Source organism: Falco punctatus (assembly GCF_963210335.1).
Source record: "Falco punctatus genome assembly, chromosome: 1".
Lineage (NCBI taxonomy): Eukaryota > Metazoa > Chordata > Aves > Falconiformes > Falconidae > Falco > Falco punctatus.
This window is the reverse complement of record NC_137580.1, coordinates 95,316,291-95,338,326: the sequence shown is the minus strand read 5'-3', so window position 1 is coordinate 95,338,326 and position 22,036 is coordinate 95,316,291. Positions and strand designations below refer to the sequence as shown.

General features: G+C 40.5%; 1 protein-coding gene across 10 annotated transcripts in view; it reads right to left on the bottom strand.

Moving 5' to 3' along the window:
• Positions 1-22,036, bottom strand: part of CLIP1 (CAP-Gly domain containing linker protein 1) — an 81,104-nt gene that overhangs the window by 3,870 nt on the left and 55,198 nt on the right. For 8 of the 10 annotated variants that reach the window (XM_080406077.1, XM_080406079.1, XM_080406078.1 and 5 more), the window contains 8 exons: positions 21,235-21,391; positions 20,426-20,591; positions 20,116-20,331; positions 15,907-16,044; positions 14,083-14,189; positions 11,022-11,142; positions 5,752-5,804; positions 209-326 (listed from right to left, as the gene is read on the bottom strand). In XM_080406077.1, the coding sequence (XP_080262203.1) occupies positions 209-326; positions 5,752-5,804; positions 11,022-11,142; positions 14,083-14,189; positions 15,907-16,044; positions 20,116-20,331; positions 20,426-20,591; positions 21,235-21,391 (1,076 nt within the window). Of the gene's footprint in view, positions 1-208; positions 327-5,751; positions 5,805-11,021; positions 11,143-14,082; positions 14,190-15,906; positions 16,045-16,790; positions 19,077-20,115; positions 20,332-20,425; positions 20,592-21,234; positions 21,392-22,036 lie in introns of all 10 variants that reach the window. The other 2 variants (XM_080406073.1, XM_080406081.1) reach the window with 2 other exon arrangements.

Sequence of the window (22,036 nt, the reverse complement as noted above, 5' to 3'; positions counted from 1 at the left end):
TAGAAATGGCTAAATAGCCACCAAAAATACATGACACAAGCCACCAAACTAGGCACAGGTATCTAAAGATTTACTTCTAAGGTCTAACTGTGCTACATTAGTAAAGAAAAACAACTAGCTAACCCTTCAGTGGCAAGCATGCAAAGCTATATGCTTCTAGCCACAACTTAATCCAAAATTCAGAATCATCCCACTGTTCTTTATTTACCTCATTTCTGAGTTTTTCCAGTTCCTCATCTTTTTGTGTGATCAAGGCACTAGTAACGCTGATGGATTTTTGTAAAGATGCTCTCTCTTCATCGATTTCTTTTTTTAATGTTGATTCTCTAAAAGAAAACCAAATACAACCAGAAATCATCTAAAGAATGGATTATTGTAGTTGCCTAAAGAAGTTTAATTTAATTTCAAGTATTAAACCACTGTAGGAAGTGGTTCTTAAAAAGCATATTTCAATTCTGTATTTGACTAAGATCTTATATATGTATAAATATTTCAGGTGTTGTAACTGTGGAAACAAAGCAAAAACTTTACCTAGGTAGTACATGCCAGAATCTGCAAATCATCGTATCCATTTGAATTTAAAGAAGCAAGTTAATAGACTGGGGAGATACAGGATAAACAAACATGTTGCACAATGTTCCACAAAACCTAACTGCAGAGTTTTGTTACTTCTTGAAAATTATTAACAAGCAACAAAACATACATGCAAAGCTCATTATACAAGTTGTCATGCAAAGCATTGATGATGCTGGAAATATCAGCTGGTCCTCACTAATTTCAGTGACATCATTATTTCCTGAAACATGTACTTGGGAGAGTTTCTGGGCCTTTAACAACTACTGTTTCAGCACAAAACCATGTGGGATTTGTTCTGCTTCATGGAACAAGAGCCAACAAGCAGACACAAACCCCTACTGTGTACCTATGTCCAGTTTTCCCAACCTTTTCAGTTGATCTAATAAGAGATACAACTTCTGTCTACAATTCCTGTCCTGACAGTCATCTTTAGGCATGGTAACTATGACATCCTCACACTGATGCTAGAGTCTTCCTCATAGGGCATGCAATGCACACAGAGGAGTAACTGTCCTATAAAGTGAGAACTACTGCAAAAGTTCCCTACAAGCTGAAATATTTTTGTTTGGTTTAAAAAAAAAAAAAAAAAAAAGAAAAAAAAAAGAGAATGATACTTTAGAATCTATGTTTACTTTTCTAAAATAGAAACTTGCTTTTCAGTGCACCAGGCAGTGCCCAGCAGCTGTCGCCTCTCTGACTTCTGTTGGTGTAGCCAGTTTTCTACAAAATTGCACGTATCTCGGTTTAGATGATCATGGTCTCACCGCCACAGCAGTGAGCTGCTTCTCTTCGTGCTAGCTGAGAGGGCTGAAGGGAAGCTCGGCTGCCTGAATGCCTACCCACTACACAAAAAGCACGGCGTAGCCAATACTTTGAAGATACCAAATAACATTTAACCGTTCCGTTTAAGTAACTAAACTACACTCCGCTCTCACAGGACTGTTCAAGACATCAAGGGCAGAACACACCCTTGCGTGAGGATGCTCAGTAGGTAGGGGATGGCTGTGAAATTCAAACAGAAAAGTTTTCATAACCACAGTATCTACAGTTAGTGAGAGCCACGATACCCAGACCATGAAATACAATAAATCTCACCGATTCAAGATAAATAGGAAACTCAACAATGAGAGCACAATTAATGCAATTCTTTCATTGTTAAGATTATACTTGCGAATGGAAGCAGCAAGTGGAGAATCTGGGGTTTAGAAAAGCTGATGCAGCTACCAAACAAGAACCAAAAGGTTGATTTTGGTTTTGGTGTATTTTTACAATGAGAGAATTAATATAAGCAGAAACACAACAAATTGCAGACTGCACAATCGTGCCTTCAAGTTCAAGTTATACTCCTGTTAATAAAAACCAAAAGGCAACAGCATTTAATAGACCTTCTTGCCATCCCTGATTCAGCAAAGCACTAAGAGCACGACATCAATCTCTGCATCCTTCTGCAGGATTACATACATGCTCTAGCCTAGCCCATGCTTTACATGCCTTGCTGAATTGGGTCAAAAGCACGGGAGGGCTGGGTGGTGGTGGTATGGGGAAGAAACATGCCACCAAGGCACGGGATACTGCTGACGGAGTAGGGCTGCACTCTCCAATCCACAGAGCTGCAAATCCAGCATTTACTGGAAAGTGCACCTGGAAGCTGCTGCTCACAAGCTCTGCTGTACCCAAGACTTCTGAGTTTCCCTTTGCGATACACGCAGCTGTAGGAGGGCAGATGGAAACCCCAGTGACTCATCTCACGCTCAAGAGCTTGTTATTTAGTCAATGTTTCCACTTTTTGGTCAGATCTTTGTCTTAGAGATCAAGACCAAACATAGGCTTTTTGTAGAAATATGATTAATTAATATGCCATTTATTGGGCTTGGTTTTAACCACCACAAGCATTTAGGTGACTTAAAAAAGCCAACAGTTTGTGAGCATATAAATATTTATTTACAAATTCAATACAGGAGTCTAGAATACTATAACACAAGGGGAGAGAAACAGGAGAAGAAAAGAGGAGTGAAAACAGGAGCGGGGGAAAAGGTCCCTGTACATTTTTTGTTTTTTCTCTTTTTACTTTTTTCTTTTACAGGGCAGTCTCTCCAGGAGCCATGCTCTACAGCTCCTGCTGGAGGCCCTTGAGAATGTGGAAACTGGAAAACCTACGAATATGGTAGGTACACGTCACTACTTACTTATATGTTAAGTGTGGATCACAGTTCACTTCCAGCATCAGCTGGGAGCCTGCCCCACTGATGCTCTCAGCTTCAGTATCGTTGGTAGTATGATTCATGTGAGAGATAGTAAACATAAGGAGTGTATGTTGAATGTGAAATAACTACATAGTGATAACTTGCAAGAAAAATCCTGCGGAAACTATTTATTTTATCAGAGAAAAAACAAGTAAGTTGATTAGGTGAACTTAGAACTTTTTCCCTGTCAATTCAAGTCCAAAATATCTGCTTGCCAGCAGGGATTAAAGAAAAAGAACAATAAAAATGACTTTGTCATTTCACACGCCATTTTAAAATCTCACTTTCTTGAGGAGGTTAAACCATGTTTTAAGCAGTGTGTGTAAGTCATGGGGGAGAGAGGTTGTTTTTTTTAACGTTAAAACAAAAAAAAATAATCACCCAGATTCTTCCCTTACTACAAAAATAAGAAATTCTAAGAATGAAGCAAATACCTTAAAGTGCTACTGGGTAAGCTTTAAAAATGCAAGATAACAAGAACCACGTTAGAAACATGGAGTAGAAATGCAAAATACTGTAAGGAAGAACTAATTTTGCACCAAGTGGCTTTTTTTTTTGTTTTGGTAAAAAATATAGACTTTTAAAATATTTTTTTATATATATATATATAGCTGAGTATTTTACAAAACAAAAGCAAGACACCAAGGGACAAAGGCAGCCAAAATATGTACAACAACTTTACTTAAAAAAAAAAAATTATTTATTGTAACGTGGATAGACTTTCTTGAGTCTTACCATTAAAGACACACAGATATAGCAAAGGAAGCAAGGGTAGGAAAGGGAAGAGAGAGGAATGAAATGAGTATCGATAAATAGCGCAAGCTCAAAGACAGTAAGACAGTTAGCAACCCACAATGAACTTCATGAGCTGAAGTAACATAGAACCCCCCCTAGATTCATAAATAGCAAACTCCTGTCACTCCTGGCCGGACTAACTCAGAGAAGGAGTTGCCAAAATAGAGGAAGGGAATTCTCGTGGGTTGAAGGAAGGTGAAAAAACTACCGCTACAGATTTGACCTAATTGAAACTGAAGGATATCTCTTTTCCAGTCTCAAATTCTTCAGACAAAAGGAAGAAATCATTGCTCATCTCATCACCAACTTCAGTGGAATTTGGGAATTTATAGAGAGACTTTTAAAAATGTTTTAATTAGCTCTTCACTTAGCCTAACTTTTTTTGTTATCAAATAATATTGTATGCTGGCATACTTTGACCCCAGTGGCCTACAGTCTGCTTCAGGGAGGCCAACTGTTTCTGTTCCTTATTTTAGCCTTTCTATTGGAGTTTATTCAACACTGTTGAGGAATGTCATTAAGCCAGGCACAAACTTGGGCATCTCAGTGTAAGCGACTGAAGGTAATGTTAAAATTCACTTTAATGATTTCATAATTATCCAGATTATTTCAGGCAGCTCAGTCGGAGTAAAAACAGGAGAAGGGAAGTCAAAGTCACACACCTTTCTTTTCATAACTTACTACAGAATTTTTCTTTTAAAATTATGCTATAAAACGGAACTGCTGGCAAGTGTTGAATGAATCTGGGCTCCCCAGTCCTTCCTTTCCTTGAGTGACTTTCAGGAGTTACGCTGTTTAAAATAATGTTTTAAAACGTGAAATATCAGCCTCTAAAGAGCATTCTAAGCTGTCAGCAGAAAGAAATATCCTCCTTTTCCCTCCCTTCCTCCACATCAAATATGCTGGAGATGATCCTCAGCCGGTGTAAACATACTAATTACTGTGGATGTCAAATGGTCTTTACACCAGCTGAAGATTTCCCTCCTTCTCCCTCACCTCACCTTAAAAAAACAGCTCACACTTGAGCTGTTCTGTGCAGCTCAAGGCCGAGAAATGCAGTTGGTCAGGGCTGGAGGTTCAGCGGTTCCCTCGCCCCTCTGTGTGACAACCCACCAAACCCTCACCTTCTCCGAGGAAGCTCTAGCTTGTGTAACACCTTACGTGCCTGCTGTCCTCTAGGAGGGTGTGAGATATAACAGAGCATGACCCACCTCTCAAATAACAGATTATTAGAGGATAAAAAAGGGATCAGAGCTCAATACCGAGTAGTGAAGGATGTGCATAAATACCAAAGTGCCACTCACTGTTCTCTGACTGTTACAAATTCAGGAAATGTAATAGTGGTTTGTTTGTTTTTCCTGGAGCACACTTGGTGTCACGGGGAGCTGTGTCTTTTTCTAAGGATTTATGTAACTACTTCTGAAAAGCCCACATTTTCATAAAGGCACTGAGGCACTTAGCCAATTAGCTTTCCACACACATGCTGCAGAAAGTAAATTTTGTAACTTCGGACCAGGTCCCTCCCAACTCAAGATCTTCTATGATTCTCTGGTTAATTGAACACCACAGTTCACAAATGGATGCCCCAGTCACCCAGGACAAATCTCCTGGTATTTAAAAACAGTGCTGAATGAACTGCAATAACTACTGCCACAACATCCCAAAATTATGAGAACAATCCATTCAATGCTGAATAACTGCTGCTTTTCTATTATTTTTTTTTAAATAACAATCCTTAGCATTGCTGTATTTTTCCATTATTCCTTGAGAACTTGACGGGTCAGATCTGTATCCATGCATTTTTATCAGACTAGGGCACAATTCAATATTCCAGAGCAGACTAAAACCAAACACTAAACTGAAAATGAAGAGAACTGCTACAATGCAAGAGGTGCATAACTAAACAGGAAACAGTAAATACCACTGCTTACATTAATACAGTTACATTTTCTTCTCACTTTTAATAAAGAAAATGTGGAAGATACCATCTATAATCCAACGTGTGTAACAACCTCAGCACTTTTTAACTATGATACAATAGAAAAGAACCGCTTTCTCAGCGGTGCTTTTGTATTACGTTTTCTGAAGTTTTCTGGAGGACTGTATAGTTAAACACACGTCAGAAAAAACAACTTACCTCTTTTTCATCTCTAATAACTGGTTATTGAGTACTGATCTCTCCTCTTCCAGCTAAAACACAAGTACAAAAAGACTGCAGTTAATACACAAAGGGTTGTTCCCTTGGTATAATGTATCAGAGCATTGTTATCGTCACAGATGTGGGAGAGGCTACAGAGCCTAAAAAACCCCTCGAAGTAATCAATGCTTTACTAGGACAACACATGGACACAAACACAAATAGTTCAGTGACTAAGAATATTAGTTAGTGAGAGGCTATTACTGTTTTAGATCGTATTTTCACATCCTGTGCACACAAGAAGTGTGAGGCTAGTACTGCCTGATACGGTATTTCTGGGCCCCGTGCACACCAGAGCCATAAGACTTCGGGTGCCTGGCTATTAAGTTTAGCCCAGTATCAGGGAATTACTGGACTAGCTGTTGTTCTGACCTGGATAACTGTACTACTGATCTGTATTTGTTACTGTACTGTTATTTAGAGATAAATTATTGATCCCTAAAGCTGTCAGTCTGGTATTTGTTACCATAGCCTGAACCCGTAGCTCGGGGCGGGGTGGGGGGTGTCACCTTTTTAAGCCCTTACAACTAGTAAGGCCTTCAATTGAAAATATTGTTGCTGCAGGTTCTTGGGGTCCAAACTGAAAGGCACGTGTAGGTTTAGGAAAAGCAAAACAAAACCACTGACCACAACCTGTGCAACAAAATTGTACAGGTCCACCCCAGAAACACTGGGGTAACCGAACTTCCGGTAAGGTTAAGAAATTTAGTATTTTTCAGGCCAATTAATTATTTTTTATCCTCTCCTCCTTTCATCTTACTCAATGGCCAAACTCAGCAACTACTGCCCTGTAGAACTGCTTACAGTAGTAACTACCTGTGCCTTGACTTGAATGCTGTCTCTGTTTAGATTTCACAAGCTTTCAGGTTTCATCTTTAAGGTTAGCAAGACATACATTACTAACGGAAACCTCAGAGCCCCAGCAACAACAGCAGACAGTCTCCTACTGACTAAACACCTCCAGCACTTTGCAGACACTCAGGTTTGGCACAGACCGAGTATAAAGCAAGTTCCACTGAGCAGGAAGGTCATCTGCCCACCTCCAATTCTCAGCTAACCGCAGCTCACCTAGATAAATTGCCTCCTCCGTATTTTCGGACAATTTACCTTCTCCTTTCATGTATGGCAGAGCTGTTAAGCCTTCCAGGTTTAAGATTAACTGGTATAATTTTGCTGGTGCTTAATTAGACAACTTTATTGATATGAAAAATAGATACTGGAAGGGTATAGAGAGGCTTACATTAAGTCTTAAAGCAAATCAGACTGTCTCTTTCAAGGGAAGTGACCACTGTAAGACTACAGAGCAGCCACAGTACTATGGGGCTATGACCAAATTTTTCCTGCAGGCAAATCAAACCCAGCAATTTCCCCAGCAGCACGAAGTATAGCCCCTGCTTTTGAGAACTTCTGTCTGCTTCCTACATGGAGGCAGCCTGTATGAACTCCTTACACCTGCACTGACCGGTGACAAAAAAAGAAGGAAAAAAGAATACAAAAATTCAGAGAAATGTTTCACTTGTAAATCCCAATGAGCTGCACGCTATTCAGCCACCTCTCCAGAACCACCTTCTGGCATCTGTTTTATACAGCCCCTCTCCTCCCTCAGGCTCACGTTGCAATTTTTTGTGCTTCACACTTTCCCAGCTGTTTTTTTGGACCACTTTTCCTCTACCAGCACTAACATTCCTCTACGGTCACACCATGCAGAATTAACCTGGCCATGTTCCACAACCAAATCGCTTCGTTTCACCCTAGGCTAGCTTAACTTTCTGGCATTCCTGCTCTTGGCTGCCACTTGCAATTAGAAAAACCTCATACTGACAGTACTCACCCTTTGCTCCCCAGAAGCCATCTCCACCACGCTCCATGATGCTCTCCCCCTGACCTCAAACACATCCCACCTTTTTATTGGTTACTTTTAGGAAAAGACTGTGGTGCCTGTTTAACTTGGAAAAATCCTTCAACATTTGTGGAATCCTCCAAGACTGTGAGCACAAACCTTGCAACTCTCCTCCCTTTCAGTTCCCCAGCTGGCTGTGGAGAGACAAGTGATCTTTGTACAGACCATGACAGAAGAGGATTTAAGAGAGAAAAGCAAGGGACACGATGCAGGGGGGCTGTGCAGCTTCTAAACCCTGTTGCAGCCGCACTGAGTCATGGATCAAGACTTGAGCAGCTTCATGGTAGAAGGGGAGAAAGGACACCCCTTCTCTCATCAGTATTTCTCCAGCAACAACAAGGCTCACTCTCTCATTAGCCTCGGAGCAGACTTCTCACATACCTTTAATAAAAGATGGACCAGCTGAGCTAGTAGATATTTCTACACTTTGTCCAACAAAGTTAAAATGCCTGGGCAGGTCTGAGGCTCACAAAATGCCAGAACAAATAATTTGAAGCCAGAAAATTTCCCCGAGCTCAGTATGTATCTGAATGTGAATCTTTAATTAATTACAAACAGCTAATTATTTATGGATTGATACAGAAAAGCACCCCTCAGCACCTTTAGTATAAGACACTTTAACCTTTAGATGTCAGGATAAATCATTCATGAAACAGTATTCATTAATTTTGCAAAGTGTGTCACATGCAGCCACAGATTCACTAACCCAATTGACTAACACACTTGCTAGAATTTATATAGTTACCATAGCGACTGCTCAAAATACTTAAAGCATATGCTGGCTACCTTTCTTACTGTGTTTTAATATGCACATGCACAGAAACTCGCACAGGCTGAAACTCTGCTACCTCCCGTGCTTTCCGCCCCACTGTCCCATTTCTCAGTATCCACTGCATAAAACGCAGCTCCAGGAGCAACGCTGCTCTGTGCTAAACCTCTTCATTGCTACCACGGACACTTTGTCTCTCAAATTTCATTGAGCAATTCTTCGTAGAAGCCTTTTTTCTGCTCCCCACGGACAGCCTGAAGCAGGGAAGCCTGAAGCATGCTGCAGCATGATGCCTAAACATGGGGTCCGTTCGCCCACGTGCCGGGGAAGCAGAGGTGGTGGTGGGATCCCCGGGCCTGGGGCAGGGCTGTCTGTGTGACGGCCCTCAGGGCCTGCTGGCTTTGTTGCCATTCCATTAAGAGAACTCAGCAAGAGGTAGAACGAGGGGACTGCAAACGCAGGTTCTGAAGGAAACACGAAAAAAAGTCCTGCTCCTCAGGCTAGCAGCAGGTTTCCACCAGGATGAAAAGGATGGTTAGTACTTGCCACGCTCCAGATGAGACAGGGAATGCTTTTTAGGATAACATCTGCCTCCGCCCCCAAGTACCCAGGCAATGCGACAGCCCCGGGCAGGGAGACCGCACATTTCACCACAGAGAGCCGAGCCATACTAAACTGAGAAGAGCTGCACTCATTAGTTAGGTGACACTGAAGCAAACCTGCATTTTAAATGACACCATTTTGCCAGAACAAAGCTCCCTGGAATACCAAAGGCCTCTGCCAGTTTTTAGGAGGCCATGCAGATCACCAGACCTAAAGACACCGCAGCCCAAATATTACACTTAGGAAATGCAACAGATGGCATTCCCACGTTTCCAAGATTCAGATTGCACCTTCCTTGCAGAAGGGGACATGATGGAACATGGACTGTTTCTCCGAGCTCTAGCAGATCTTCCAGATCTTTGATGTCGGAGCCGTGTACTCGGGGGCAGAAAAGGCTGCGGTGCAAGCGAACGGAGAATATTCCGGTTTGCAAAGTGACTGACTAACCCCTGTGCCTCACAGATCACAGCTGTCTATCCTGGCAATGAGAGAAGGATCCCTGTGGACAGCTCCACAGCAGGCAGGATGCAGACAGCGGGATTCCTTCACACGGTCACCTGGACACAAGCGAGGCCACTGACTGAGAGCACAGCGCCCGCTGCCAGCCTGCGCCTCAGGGCTCGAGGGTCCCTTCCCTCGGGGACCGGCTACGCACCACAGGCAGAAAGATTTGACCAACGTTGCCGAATCCTTTCAAGTTACAACTCTTTCTGAAAATAACAGGTTACCTCAAAGATTCTGAAATAATTTAAGAAAACATGTGGGAGTGGGGCGCAGAGCTCCTGCTGGCTGTTTAGGATGACAGCCTTCTCTTACCATACCGCTACTCAGATGCAGCATGAGTCAGTGGTTGAGCCCACATGTCTGGGACTCTCGTTAATATCTCCAAAGGCTCTTTAGGATGAAGGAGCTCGGGCATTACTCCTGTCAGCAGCCGAAAGGATTTAGAAACTGGCCAGAGCTGTAGTCACCCATCCTCAGCATTTCCAAAGGTGACTCTGGGGAAAAGTCAGCCGCTTGGCTTGAAATGTCCTTGTTGCAGGACGGGAGAGATCTGTTCCGCTGTCCCTGGGAACAGGCACACCCCTCTCCTGCCCAAGTGCTGTCTCAGGAAGGCAACACATAAACCCGTGTCTTTGTGATCTTGCTTTTGGACAAGATCTTCCTTCATGGTGTGGCTGTCACCGGAACTGCTCCGCAAGAACAGAACCCACCATATTTAATCAAATTTATCTTTTGGCAAGTACCAGTGTTACAAGCTGTGTAACTAAACCCGTACTTTTAAGATTCCAACAACGTGTTCAAATATAACAGTGAAAAATCAAAAATAAAATTTAAAAAAAGTATTTTTCTCCCCTATAAACTACCATCTGAAAAATATCCTACATCGGTTTGGTTCTAGTCCTCCAATACCCACCACCCGCCTGCAGCACTCTTCACGTACATGCACAGCATGAAGTTTAAGCAAGCATACACGTGCATAGTGCTTTTTAGAGACAGAGTCCAACCAAGTAGTTTTAGATGAAATACATCCTAAATAATAATTTTTTTTTTTTTCAGTGGGAAGGGAGAGCAGGAATAAGGAGGAGAACTACATAGCTAGATTTCCTTAGTACTGGGTAGATGGATATTTCCACGGTTGTATAACAAAATTACTCCTGACAGAAATAGCAAGTGTCTGTTAATACATTTGGCTAAAGCGTATTTAATTTATGCTTATTCCCCAGCCTCCTAAGTATCCTTCACAGGTTACGTAACCTTCTGTTAGCCTGCAGTTCTAACCTCCCAGTGCAGGTGGCTTCCAAATTTATTTTAAAACCTTCTCAGAGCAACTCATCTTTCAAGCACAAACATGCAGTGCAACGTCACCCAGGCATCAGTGGAAACAGCACACGCAGCGCTTTTACCCCAGATGAAGAAACGTTCCAGCCACTCTACCTTCTGATGACTTGTGACTTCGTCCCTGCTCCTGCCCAGCTCCTCGGCAAGTTTCACGTTCTCCTCTTGCAAAGCTGCAAGCTGCTGGGACTTCTGAGCTGCTGCCAGCTTCAGCGCTTCGCTGCGAGGACAGGGAGTGCATCGTTACCATAGGAACCAGAGAGGCAAGAAAAAACTGTGGGAGAGATTCAGCTCCACAGCTTGGAAAAATACATCTAGGTCACGTGTCTAATGCCATCTGCAATAAAGGTGACAATCTACACCTCAGGCGCACAGTGGCAGGTTTAACCCTGAAAAGCAGCAGCAGCAGCACAAAACCTCTTTTCCTTTAAATGCATCAGATACCTTCCGCTTCTTGGGAGTAAGTTCAGGCTGCCAGTTCTGCAGGCTTCTGATGGCGAGCAAACGCTTGGATTTAGAAATACAGGGCAGGGTTTCACAAGTGCTGGCAAGGTTTATGGCCTGGACTTTTAACAGGAGAAATGTTTTTTTGAAAAAAATAAAGGGGGAGTAAAAATAGAAAAAAGAGTGAAAAAGTGGAAATAAAGGGAAAAAAAAAGGCAAAAAGACAAAAAGGAAAAGGAAAAAAGAAACAAAAATTAAAAAGAAAAAAGCTCATAGCTCCACTTATTTAAATACTCCCTACAAGGTCTGACATCCAAACATACAAGAACCTGCTGGATCACAGGAGGCAAAACAGGGAAGTATCTAATCTGCTCCATTATTTTAATAGATAAAAAATTGAAAACGAGACAAAACAAAAACTGAATTAAAAAAATGGATTTGTAGGTTTCGTTAGCCTATGTTGCTACTAGGATGTGTGGTTTCCTTTAGGTTTATTTTCGACATATTTTTTGAAAAAAATACTTCGCATGCCTGCCTGTAACACAAGTGACTAACACAAGTTTCCATAAGATTTGATGTCTTTCAAAAAATAAAAAAAGATATGCTTCATTTCATTAAACAGTCATTTTTATGGCTGTGTTTTGTTTTCATAAAAAGGACTCTCAGTACTCCTACACGCCAATATTACACAGAGTTAAACTCTGACTGGAATATTAAAAATACTTTTCTGACTGTAGGAGGTAGAAGGACCTCCAAGTCAAACTTATTTAAGCACTTTAAGATACAAGGACTCTGTGGTCTATTATTGGGCACATTTAAACAAAAGGAAGTCCGATTTACTTTTGAGTTCAGCATGTAATAAACTAAGGTTTTCCAACCACTTCTTCTGTCTGGTCTCACCTGGACCAATTCCCAATCCAATCCACCTCGGCCAGGTGAAACAGGCTGGCTCACATCGCTGAATCTCCATTCAAATTATCTTGGTACCAATCTACTCATGGTGCAGGCACACACCTATTTTTAACCATGACTTTGCTGAACTGCGGCACTAAACCAGTTTTCCTCTTTTTGCTTTTGGCATTACAGTGTAGGTTCAGGGCGTCACCAAAAAAGCACAGAAAACACGGGGGTCACTTTGTGTGAAATGCTCCCGTGTTTAGTGCCAAGGAACTGCCTTCTCAAAGGTGTTCTCTCTCCCCACATGACTGCTGATGGAGAAATGCATTTTTTCAAGCTAATTCCTTACTCTAATTAAACCAAGGCAACACACAAAATAATTATGACAACAAAGATTAATTAAAAAACTAGACAAGCTTCCACCTATCCACAATGTCTCACACCACTGACGATTAGAGACCACATTCAGCACGAGTCTTAAGATTAACCTTAAGAAAAAAAAAAATTAAAATACCCACACAGTCATCAGGATCATGAGAACACCTTTCGGTGCTGAAGATTTTCAAGGCAGTATCTTCTATAAATAACTTCTGCTTGACAACTTAAAGAGTCTAATATATTTTGTCTTTCCACGATACCAGAGCTACTAGCCCCTTGCTGCTCTAACCTTAGAGCAACTAGTCTGGAAAGAATTCTTTTGCTCTGGCAATTCCCACAAGCACTCAGGCAGGTAGGAATTGCTCATGGAACGAAATCCTGCCTTTCTCAAAGGAGGCTGCTGTCTATACAAGCATGCAGATTTTTAAAAGCAAGCAGCCCAAACTGTCAGGCATACAGAAACTTAGCATTAATTCTGTGTGCTGACTTCCTTTGTGCCCTGTCTTCACCTCAGAGCAGTGGTTAAGAGCTGTCACAAAATGACTTATGGAACTAACCATAATAATAATTAGTCGAAGCTGTTCTTAGCTCTCAGTCCAGATTTCAGCTCTCGCTCCGTGAGTCAAGAAATCTTTCTTGGAGTGCAGCTGGGAACGGAGCTCTGTGATTTAGTGCCTTACATCTCTGGAGCTGGGGGACACACAGCTACTGCAAAGTAGCAGTAACTAGGATTTTTATTCACAGTGGCACACCAAAAGCTCTGATATAAAGTAATTTGCCCTGTGGAATCTCATGGTATCAGATGTTTTGCAGTTAATTTGTTTGTGTACAATGTTACACATCATTAGTTTGTAGTACGTCAGAGGCAGTTTCTCACAGGAAGCACCTCAAATGATAAGTGATTAATTCTGGTTTTACATACCATATATAGCATTTCTATTGTACCAGTTAGAAAATAAATGCATAATGGGGCAAGAGGAACAAACCGAATAAAGCCATCAATGAAATAAATAATGACTACATGAATGAATAAAAAATGAATAAATGAATAAAGCCATCAATGAAAAATAAAAGCAGAACCAGATTTTCTATAAAAAAAGACAGTTACAACTCCAAGTGTACTTGTAATGAAATTCAGAGTTTCTTCATAAATAAACCTTTTAAAATAATCTAGTGCCCTCAGGTGGCAGAACTCCATGCTTCCTCCGACGAAGAAATTATTTCAAACAATGCCTGAAGGATTTGCTTCAATACCCTTCAGCAATTTGGGAGCAACATTCTGATCTCAAGTTTTATACATGTCAAACTAATATTTTAATTTTGACCTCATACCTGCTCTATAAGTACTTGGAGAGGTACTGAAAGATGCTTTCTCAAAAATATGTAAGGTGAATGAAACTACAAAGGAATGGTTTAACAGATTTAACATTGAAATACTTACAATTCTTTTGTAAGTTCTTCCACCTTCTTGTTCTCCAGGTTTAGAAGCTCTTTTGATTTATTAAGTTCCTCTTCATTTTTCAGGCTGTTTTGTTTAAGCATATCCAACTTAAAAAGGAAAAAAGCCCCTTGTTACACTAATGAAATGATACAGTTCTTAGGTGCAGCACTTGGAAAAGATATTCAAAATGGAGGCCCGAGCTGAGCTGTTGCATCTTTCATCCTTAAATTAATTCAGTCTGTTTATACTGACAAGCATTTGTCTAACAAAAAACATTATGAGACTTTCTGCATTCAAGTCAAGCACCACAAAGAATTCAAAGCTCACTGAAGAGCAGCTCACACTAATCTGATGTACATACCCCAACATAAAAGGTAAAGCTCCAAAGCACCTCCACTTTAAATGCTATGCAGCTCAAACCACTTTTTTTTTTCTTCTTTTTAGATTCAATGCTTGTTGCTAAACTCAGCTGTTCCCTTGATTTTTATTCCTCTAAGATAACGGATAAAGAGTTCTGCTTTACCGTACCTGAATTTCTGAGAAACAGGAGGCTGAAAGTTGCGCTTGCAACCATAAGAAATGAATTCCTTTCAGAGATCTTGTGGCATGGAACAAATTGTTGCATGTGGATTTACTGAGCGTGCCTTTACCACGCACACACCGCCAGCTTGCAAACATTTGTTCGCATTCAGCGGCACACTGCATTACATAAGCGATAATCTTCAGCCATTCTCATGGCATTACAGGACCCTGTGGATTATTTTTTTTTTTTTTTTTCAATCTAGGAAGCAAACCCCTGCCATTATTAACGTCAATGTTTTTAATTCTCGAGTCATCAGATCTCATTGGAAATCATTACTGCCTCGGCACAAGCTGTGGCACTTAGCTTAGCCCAGCTGTTCACTACCCGTTGAGCTGCACAAGATGAGAGAGCCATCAAAAAGAGGCCACAGGTTGCTCAAGATCTGCAGAAAAGATGCCACTTCCACATTAGACTAGATACTCTGGGGCAAAAAAGTGTGAAAACACACAAGTGAGGACACACACCCCTTCTCTGAACCCTGAGGTATTGTAGAGCTGTTGGAGGACATAGACTGAACTAGAGGAACTGCTGTACGCGTTCCAGCATGAAATTCCCTGGGACTGTCATGCTCACACGTTTGGATAGCACAGAGTTCAGTAGAATCGGCACCCTGTCAGACCACAATTCTGATGAAAGGAAAAGTGGAAAAAAAGAAGGAATGCTAACTTATGCATGGCAGGATCGTAGGGAGGATGGACAGAGCAAGGAGTGCGTTATAGGTAAGAAAATGGAGCGATGGCTTTTGTGGATTAGGAGCACTGTTACTCAGAGCTCTGCAGCACTTCATCGGAGCGTGAAGCTGCACCCTGTACTTTCAACCAGGGAATTGAGGCACAGTGTGGTCATGTCCAAGCAATTTGTCTAAAGCTATACAGCACGACTGATTAACCCACATCTCCAGATTCTGTGATCTGCAAAAGCTGCTCTAGCATCCAGAATTCCTATTCCATAATTTTTTTTTGTTGCTGCACCAAGATTGAAGGGACATGACCCCACGTGCTGTACGGTATTTGAAATCACATACAAAACGCAGAACACAGGTCATACGGCTATGTAAAGCACCTAGATTTTCCATCAATATGCACTCATCTAGTAAGTTTTCACAAGCCAGTCAAGACTGAGTATTGTGGTGGGAAAATGACAAGAGTTCACTCCTGCCTAACCTAGTTCTCTGTCATTCAGTAATTGCTCCTTACAAACTAGGCAAAACTTTTCATATAAAAGCATTTAAATGTGATTACTTCATTCTGTAGCTTCTCATTTGTCTGTCTAGAGTTCTCCAAACAGGCCAAAGTTTCAATCTTTTCTTTGTGAATGGCATCCTTCTCTTTGGTCACCTTCTCCACAGTCTGGAAAACATCTTCTGCCATTTTGGCAGCCTATATATATATAAATAAAGGGGAGTGGGGAGGGGTGAGGGATAAAAAAAAAAAAAAAAAGTGTTACCAAAGGGACCTCTGAAAGCAAAAGATGAACCACAATACTTTATGCACAGCTCCATGGTTTGCCAGCTGCTTTCCAATTAAATAAGGACTTCAACTGGGAACTTATTTGCATTTTGAAGCTGCATAAAGTATAAAAATAAATGGACACGAGAAGATTCAATTCCATGCAGAAATAAGATCATAACCCCATGCTTGTATCACCACTGAGAAAGCCCCCATTTCTTCCTTTTTAATTTGTGGATTTCTAATTACCACCACTGTGATTGCTCTTTGACCTCTAAACCAATTTAGACATAGTAGTTCAATAGGTATTCACTTCCAACAGCCTGCTCTATTTTCAGAAAACATGAAATTTATAGAAAGCTGTTAAAAATTTGGAAAATAATTACAAATTAAATAGGAGATAAAGCCAATTATCATATTATTTCAGTGTTCTTCATTATGCCCTCATAAAAGGAAGTATTTCACAAGAATATTAAAATGCCTAGGTAGGCATAATACATTCCTATAGGATATCTTGATTCCAATTTGTAAGGAATTGTAAGGAATTTGTAAGGAATTTTTCCCCAAGAACCAATCTGTTTAAAACGCGCAGCAATGAAGTGCAGAGAAGAACCCACTGGGTTAGTGCTCAGTATTAGTATAACCATACTCGATTGTTCAACTATGGGTTTCAATACCTCAGTTTTTTGCGCTACTGTTTGGGCCTGGAGAATCTCAATTTCTTTTAGTTTCAAAGCCAGTTTGTTCACCTCCTCCTGCAGCATCTGAGTTTTGCCCTGAGACACCAGCAACTTGCCAGAGAGGTCACTATTAGTTTGTTCTAAAAGTGCTACTTCCTTGTGCAGTTTATAATAATCCTTGGATAATTTCTCCTTCTCTTTTAGTATTTCTTCCTTAATGATGACCAGACTCTTCTGTTCAGCAAGCAGGCTGTTGTTTTCCTGAAGTAACTTTATCCTCTCCTTCTCTGTCACCTCCTGCCTGCGTTGAAGATCATCCAGCCTCTCAGAGACACAACTGTGTGCATCCTGGAGCTCTGCTTTTGATTTAGACAAGGATGCAAAGTCACTCCGCAGTCGCTCCACACTGGAAGCAAGCTGCTCTATCTCCACACAGAGGGCTTCTTTTTCTTTCATTATTTCCAGCAGTTTACTTTCTGATTTTTCTTTCTCCTGAACTAAAAGTTCTTTCTCAGTCAGAAATACTTTATTTTTCTCTCTCAGCTCTTCCACCTCCTTCTCCAAGAAGCTGAGGTTGCTTTGAACTTCCGTACGCTCCAACAGAAATGATTTCTTCTCCAGCTTCCTAGCTTCCCTTTCTACCGTTAAGTCTTCTTTCATAATTGCAATCTCCTCGTTTAATTTCTGACACTTATCTTGCAGTTCATCCCTCTCTCTGGCCAGCAGTTCCCTATCGGAGGAACAGCTCTCGAGTGAAGATGACAGAAGCTGCTTGGCATGGGATATGGCAGCCAGTTCATTTTCTAATGTTCTTTTGGCATCCTGGGCCTCTTTCAGAAGATCTGAAAGGTCACATTTACAGGCCATTAGCTCTTGATTTTCTAGAGTCTTCTTACTTAATTCTTCCTTGAGGGCTTCTATTGAACCTTGGAGCATGGTATTCTCTTGGGCCAGAGCTCTCTTGGCTGAGATGTCCAGTTCACGTTCTTTCTTCATAGCAGAAACCGCATTTGCAAAAGACTTGCTTTCATCAAGAAGCTCTAAGTATTTGTTCTCCAATTCATGCTTCTCTTGGAGAAGAGCTTCATTGTGCTTTTCAAATTGCAATGACTTAAGAAAAATGGATTCCTTTTCTAAATTCAATTCATTTATTTTCTCAGTAAAGACTCTCTCGGCAAGTACAGCATCTGCTGTGGCCTTAGCAAGCTTTTCAGTAATTGCTTTATTTTCATTTAAGAGTTGCACCCTTTCAGCCAGAAGCTTTTGTTCTGATGCAGAAAGAGCCTCTTTCTCTTGAAGTAACTGAATACGTTCAGAATTGGCTATCTCTCTTGAGGCTTTCGTTTCCTCAAGCTGACAAGAGAGACTAGCGAGGGAATCCTTCAGCTCCGTGTTGTCTTCCATCACTTTTTTAAGTTCTTTACGTTCCGTCTCTAGCTCTGTTTGCATCTCTTCTGTTCTCACTTTCAATGCTTGGTTTTCACTAACCGTACCATCTAAACTCACACGCAGCTCTCCCATGCTCTTCAGGAGTGTCTCCTGCTCGCACTGCAGACTCTGACTTGTCTGCAATAGACGGCTCATTTCATTTTTTAAGGCGATATGTGCATGTTCAAGATCTGAGTGTTTACCTAGGGCTGAATCTCTCTCTGCTGTCAGAGCTGACACTTCTTGCAGGAGGTCTCTTTGGTCTCTTGCCAGGGCCTCACAAGAGCTTTCCAGCTTCTGAATAACATCATCTTTGCCTTTAACAACTGCATCTTTCTCTTCCAAAAGTTTCTTCTGGTAATTCTCCAGTTGTTCCCATTCCTTGATATGTTTCTGACATACCTCGTCCATGGTATCTTTGTCAGCTTGAAGTTCTTTCACCTGTTGGAGCAAAGCTGCCTCCGAAGACTGGAGAGCAGAATTGTCTTGGGTTATCTTCAGAAGGTCTGCCTGTGCTGCCTCTATTTCAGAGAGTAATTTGTTTCTCTCAGAAATTAGTGCTACCTTTTCTGTGCTTTCCTGCTGGATTTTGGCCTCAGCTTCTTCCTTCTGCTTTAGGATTTTTTTATTTTCTGAATTAAGTTCTTCATTTATTGTCCAAAGTTCTTCTTGCTCTTGTTGTATAAATGAAATCTTTGATTCCAGTTCTAGAAGTTTTGATAACAAGGAATCTCTCTCTAATTTTAAAGTATTCCCCTCCTGTGCCAAAGTCTCTTTTTCTGATATCAAACCCCTCATCTTGTCTGACATTAGTTCAATTTCTTTTCTGGCTGATGCTAACACAGAGCTTAAGGACTAAAGAAATAAAGTTGAGGAGAAGGGAAAACAAAAATGAAGTCAAGCAGATAAATGAGAAACGTGGTTTAAGGACAAACAGAGCAATTGTAATTTAAGTTTTAAAAAAGTGTATACACTGACACACAGTCCCTAAGCAAACTCAACTGTTGACAGTCACCCTGGGTATTTCATTACGAAACACCCACCATCCACAGGAAAACTTTTCAGTGGTTAAATAATAATAATCATAAAAAAATAATCATGATTTGAAGGTTCCTCCATACAAGATTTCATCTCGGTTTTAAAACTACTCTCAACAAATTTTCTGAATGTAAATTGTTCAGAAAGAAGAGCCACAGAATGATTTCATGCAAATTAAGTGATTAAAATGCAGGGAGTTACATTAATACTGAGTTTCAATTCTCAGATTCACCTCCTATAGATGATTCTCCTCATGATTCTGACAAAAATATGTTGTCGTAACCCGTTTAATTCAAAACACCACATCAGTGGTGTATTTAGTTAACTTGTGTGCCAATTTATACACTTAATACTTTGCTAAAACGTAAACCAAAGACTACAGCAAATAACTAATGAGGGATGAAATCAAGCAGTGATGTCAAAGAAACAGGAGAAAAACATTACTAAAATCAAGCTACATACTAAATAGTTGCACGTAATATGGGATAATACATTTCAAGTATGAACAAAATTTCAGGTGGATAATCAATTGAAATGATATAGTTCACAACATATTTTAAAATTCATGCATTTAAAAACCAAGAGAATCACATTAGGCTCCAATTGATTGATCTCTGAACATAAAATGTTAACATCAAAGAACCATATTTCACAGATCCTTGTGTGATCTAGAGCAGACCAGCAGTTAGTCCTGCATGCTTCTCGCCCCTAACCAATATTAATCTACCCTGGAAAAGTTAAAGAAACACTGCAAAAATCTGATTATGCAATGGTGAAGCCAAGTAAAAAACAGTGATTCACTGAAACAGGAAGATTTAAACTTTAAATTACTTGCAGAGTAACAAAGTATACATACTTTGGCCTGTTCTGCTTGCTTTTTCAGCTCCTCAGCCTGTATTTCCAAGTCATTGTTTTTCTTTTGTGCAATTTTCAGTGCCTCTTCTGCATCCAGCAAGTTCTGCTTAAATCCTTTGATATCTGTGTCATGTTTAGCAATCATCTCAGAAGTTTCTTTTTCATACTTCGCCTGAAGCTCCTTATACTGATTTTGGCTAGTCTCAATTTGGTTTTTCTGGTAGAAGATAAAAACAATTGGAAGACAGTTAAAAGAAGCAGTGGTACAATATTCTGCATAGTTAGCCAATGCTTTTAAAAGTTGTTCTTACCATGTCCGTTAGCTGATCCTGCATACTCTTCAGTTCTGCTTGATGAATCTTGAGAGCTTCTTGCTGACTCTGCTCAGCTTTCTGTGTTGTCTGCTCCACATTTTCCTGAAGCTGAACAGCCTTTTCATTTGCTTTTGTAAGCTCAAGTTGTATTTGCTCCAACTGCCTAGAAAGACCAAATAAAAGAACATTACTTTTTGCTGACAGCACAACAAGCAGAGGTGAAAGCCTCTAAATTATGCCCAAGTTTTACACTCTGGCCAAGCATTTCAAATGAGAGTTTATTATTTCACATATGGAGAACATTCTGCTAAACTACATATACATGAGTGAGACCGAGCACTTGCTCGTGTGCAGAGCAACACAGCTGCCAGTTATTTTGCCCCCAGTCTGGGGTTTTGTAAAGGTAAAGAACAACAGTTCTATGTACGATTTTTATTTGAAACAAAACACATTTTCCCTTGCTAGACAAAAATGTGACCCAAGTCTTTTTTTATATATCCAAATAAACCACACTTATCAGGTAATCAAATAATTATGAAGCCCAATCACAAAACAGTAGATTATTTAAAAGGTCGTTTACTCTGGGCAATGAGAAGCATACAAATTTTGCAATTGCAAATGTTAGATGCTCTTCAAATCACTCTGAGGAGTTTTGATTAATGTAGTTTGATAGAGTAACTTCACTTGTCATATCAATGTGACACTCAGGAGCATCTTGTTCAGATATTTACAAAAAGATAAAGCAAGAAGCCGGAATTGCAGAATTAAAGGATTAATGTGAAAATGTTCTGACAACGATGGAATACCTTTCTTTTAACCGGAGCTCATCATTCATTTTCGTCAGCTGGGCAGAGCTGTCTCCTGAAGACTTCATGATCTCTGCAATATCATTTTCAAGTTTGGCTTTAGCTTCAATCAGTTGCTGTTCTCTCTCTTCTCGCTCTTTCAGTTTCTTCTCCATCACTGAATAAGACAAAGGTTGTTAGTCTAGTTGATTTAAGAGAAAAGGTATGCAAGGCAAGCTAGAAGATAGTAAAGAACTACAAAAAGAGCATTATTGATGCTGCAGACTTTGGAAATTACCCCTTTAAAATTAAAAATTATGGTTGATTGAACTTTGAACTGTAGCAAAAGGTAAATAACTCTTCAGAAATAGTAAAAAACCAACTAGTCAAGAAACCTTTCTTTCAGAAGTGATTCACTTAACTTTAGGCCATGAGAAGTGGATACAAATTCTACCGTATCAGAGGGTAATTAAGCAATATAATAAGAGAGGTATGCACACCTTGCAGGTGAGACAACTCACCAGCTATTTAGTAGAGCAGTAGAAGACAAACAGTGCAAGCAACATGAAGCTTCAGTGAAAAAATTACTCAGTCCATGGAAGGCACTGCCACCAAGGGCAAGAGCAGCCCTTGGGATGACTCCCACAGTCCCAACAATGCTTTGCAGTGCTCGCTTACAGGGTGCATCATCACTCTTAATTTCTTCATGCATTGCTTTGAAATGGAGATGCACAACTAGAAAGATGCAGCAAGAGTCCCTCCTATGAGACAGGAAGGAGGAGATGACCAGGCTAACGTACAGTCTTTTTGGTGTCCTTAAAAA